This window comes from Lottia gigantea (genome assembly GCF_000327385.1).
Source record: "Lottia gigantea unplaced genomic scaffold LOTGIsca_604, whole genome shotgun sequence".
Taxonomy (NCBI): Eukaryota; Metazoa; Mollusca; class Gastropoda; family Lottiidae; genus Lottia; species Lottia gigantea.
Genome location: NW_008710063.1, coordinates 1 through 4,001, shown reverse-complemented (window position 1 = coordinate 4,001; position 4,001 = coordinate 1). Strand labels below are relative to the sequence as shown.

General features: G+C 30.3%; 1 protein-coding gene across 1 annotated transcript; it reads right to left on the bottom strand.

Annotated features, from left to right (window-relative positions):
• Positions 1 to 1,244: 1,244 nt before the first annotated feature.
• On the bottom strand, positions 1,245 to 2,824 carry LOTGIDRAFT_175972 (hypothetical protein; the record flags this gene model as incomplete). Its single annotated transcript, XM_009064169.1, has 6 exons — positions 1,245 to 1,385; positions 1,512 to 1,629; positions 1,772 to 1,785; positions 1,881 to 1,985; positions 2,117 to 2,193; positions 2,755 to 2,824. 6 exons carry the CDS (start codon positions 2,822 to 2,824, stop codon positions 1,245 to 1,247), a joined length of 525 nt encoding a protein of 174 aa, XP_009062417.1.
• Positions 2,825 to 4,001: the final 1,177 nt, after the last annotated feature.

The following is a 4,001-nucleotide window of genomic DNA, read 5'->3' as shown; positions in this document are numbered from 1 at the left end:
TTTGAAAAAGATAATCTTTAAGAAAAGATGGTGGTCGGTCGTTAGTGACGTCACGATAAGCAGACGTGGTTAAAAGTTTCCTAATAATTCTAGAACTGTTGAGAAATATCATATTGTTACCAAGGAATCGAACATTGGCAATTTCTCCAAATCGGAAAGCCAGTTTCTCTGCAACTAAAAATCCGTCTTCTCTTGTGATAAATCCATACATAATTTTAATAGATTCAATGAGGGAAGGACCTGGGGGTAGTCTCCCCTTATTGTTGGTCATCCATATATAAATGATATAACTGAGAAGACACAATATCATAAGGTAAATAAACCAACTCATTTCCAACATCATAGATGTAACGCGAACTACAACTCGACTTTAGTAAACTATATGTCTTCTGTTTTATACCAAATAGTAAGTGAAACAAAATCACTCTAGTGTTTCTGAAAATAATAATTTCACCATTGAAATCACATTACCAGAAAAGATCACTGAAGTTGTAGAAGGGTACACCGCCTCTTTACTAAAGTTGAAGACAAGCAACGTTCTCGCAAATGCAAAAAAAAGAAAAACAACTTTACCTTAACAAGCATTAACTTGCAAACCTTCAACATCCCACTCCTCTGTGGGCTATAACAACAATACTAATATGATCAGTGATAGTATATTTTATAGAAACAAACAAATGGCTATTACAATGGAATTAAATGACAATAATGATTCAGTTTATTCATTTATAATAATAATAATAGACTCATGAATAACAATTATACACATTAACATATCGACATGCAAATTTGAAAATTTTGTTTTGTTTTGTTTGAAGCTTATGATCAGGTTATATTGTATTGTTTATTGTCATATACATGTAGTACCTTAGTTAATAAAATAATCCAACAAAATAATAGTTGTTACAATTTTGATAGATCTCTTGGTATTCAAAGTAATATTCGTTAATCATCTGAATTACATTGTAACAATTTAGAACTGAGATTTAGGTAGAGAACATCGATGATGAGATTGATGATAATCATCAGTTATTTTCTAGTATATTTAAAGTTGACAGACACTATGTCAGTGGGAGCTACATAACGAATTTTCTTTAACGATACAGTATATTTTTTCTGAAGAGATTTAAACAGCTACTACACTACAGAATGATTTATTTTTATTCAATAACACTGTACAATGATTTAAAGGTAACAAATAACATAACAATAACAAATATATAACAATTTAAAACAATAACAAATCAAAATCTGATAACACGAGGTTTTCTCGTCTTTTCTTCTCTACTTCTATTACCTCGTGATTTTTTACTCTGGAAAATTGATAATTCTTCAGTAAACAGTGGGTCTAACATTTGAATATAATCACAGGGTTCACACAGATTCTGAAATATAAAACAGAGTGGATCTATTTAATATTATTTCTATATTAAAATTGTTTAAGTAATACCTATTGCAATAATTTTCTGATTTATGAATAATTCTATTATATGAAATCTAAATATATTTACCTGTGTTCGTTCATAAAAATCTTTATATCCTCCATCTAGAATATAGACTTCTGGGTAATATAGACTAGGATAATTATCACTGTTCAATAATCTGTCCTGAGATCGAAGATATCGTAATCTGAAAAATAACAATGTATAACATATAATTTCGGGAATATTGCGGGCTAATGTATTATACAACACATACATTCAAATATAGTATAAGTCCGATGATAGCATGCACTTGTTTGAATATTAGATTTAAGATATGTTATACTTACAGTGTAGGTGCTCTCTGTGAAGAAAATTCACAATGAAATATTAGAATTCTAGGTTTATCTCTTGTAATTGTAATAAATTATCTATAGAATCTTTAATATAAGTATTAACTGCTCCCTGGATATGACCACCATCATATTCATATGGATATCTACAATCTAGTATCATATAATTATTATCTATAGTTGGATATTTTCCATTTAATAAATCTTCAACCTGAAATATAAATGATATACTTAATATTTATACAGATCAAATAAAAAAAACAGTTTGTTATTCATATTTGGTTTTAATTATATCCAATATGAAATTTCTAAGAATAAAAAATGCGCTTGAATATTACTTACAGTTTGAGGTGAAATAGACTTGAGATCTTTATGTTTACCACATACAGTAGGTAGACTATAAGGTCGACTACAATCAGCTATTAATGGAAGAAGAAGAAGAAGAAATGTTTATTAACGTATCACACGATGAAATATACATAAAATAAAATTCATTAAAAAATACATATAAATTCATCATCGTCCGACCATATAGGAATATGAGACACGATTTAATATATCTAAAAACAGTACAAAATAAAATTAGTATAAAAATAAAATCTTATGAGGCAGTATAATTTAGTATTAAGTTCTATAATTATATGACATATAATAATTTCTCCTAGAGAACATCTCGTATATATAACTGCTTATAGTTTTGGGGTTGACTAGATCACTAGATAAGATGATGATAATTTTTTCCTTGGGGGACAGGTTATAGAAATTATTATCTGTTTTATGCATTTCCTGAAATAGTTCAAAATGGATATCTGAATACATATCACATTCTACTAAAAAATGAGTTTCTGTCTCAATCTCTAAACAAAAGGGACAGGTTCGACAATTAAGTGGGGTTTGTTTTGTAAGGCATGAAGTCCAACCCATGTCGCCCCTAGCTGCCAGGTTTGGACTGTTTCGTTTCAGGCCCAGAAATAACTTACATGCTCTGTTTTGTACACTATTCAATTTTTTATGCCCTACCATACCCCATATTCCAGCACCATATGACATAATTGGCTGTACTAGCGATTCGTAAAGTCTGGTGAAAATATTATATGGGAATCCACCCGCCTGGAAGTGTTTAGTACGAAGTGCTGACAATGCCCTACTAGCAGACTTAGCTAATTCGTTAATACATAGTTTAAAAGTTAAATGTTCGTCTAACCATACTCCCAAATATTTATAACATTTACAGTAATCAACATTTATATTCCCAATATTAAATATTCTATTTGATAACTGCCATGTTGATGGTCTAAAGTGGATAACTTTAGTTTTTGTCTTATTAACAGACATGCGCCATTTAATGCACCATGAGTTAAGTTTGTTTAACATAGTTTGCAATTTATCTTCTGATGGTGCAATTAAAACTATGTCGTCTGCATACAACAAAATACCAACATTACAGTTATCAATATCAATACCACAGTTTAATTCACTCATAGCTATAGCCAGATCGTTAACGTAAACAGAGAATAACAATGGTGACAGCACACAACCCTGTTTCACTCCGGAGTTAGCCTGAAACCAAGGTGTATACTGACCGTTTAATCTTACTGAACATTTAACATTGTTGTATAAGGATTTTACAGCTTTGAGTATTTTACCATTCAGACCAGCTTTCTGTAATTTAAACCAAAGGGAATCTCTATTTACGTTAGAGGCAGCTAATCAGATCAGATTGGTCACCCACCCTAGAGTTAAAATCACCACAAGACCTTCATTTTGAAAAGAATATACCTGATTCAACAAATTATTATAAAACTGTTCTGCGTCTGTCATATATGAAGATCCATTAGGGGGTAGGTAGCACACGCATAAAAACACACATGTATCACTTGATTTGTGCGTGAGTTTTATCCATAGGATATCTTCGAGGGATTCATCCAGAATAGACACATGGTACTCGTCATAAATGAAATTTAGAAAGTAGAAAATTACCAGTTTGTCACACATGTCTATAATTAAATCATAATTAGCTAAATCAGAAGAGAACTACCAGCAGAATTTCGATTAGTGATCGATCAAGAAATGTCAAAAAGTCTTTTTTCGTTTATCCAGACTGTACATACATGGACATTTATGATTGGTTAAACTCTTAATTATATGCAATAAGAACATAATCATATGATTAAGAATACATGATAATTCATTAGAAACACCAATTAATCAAATAGTTTGCTTAATT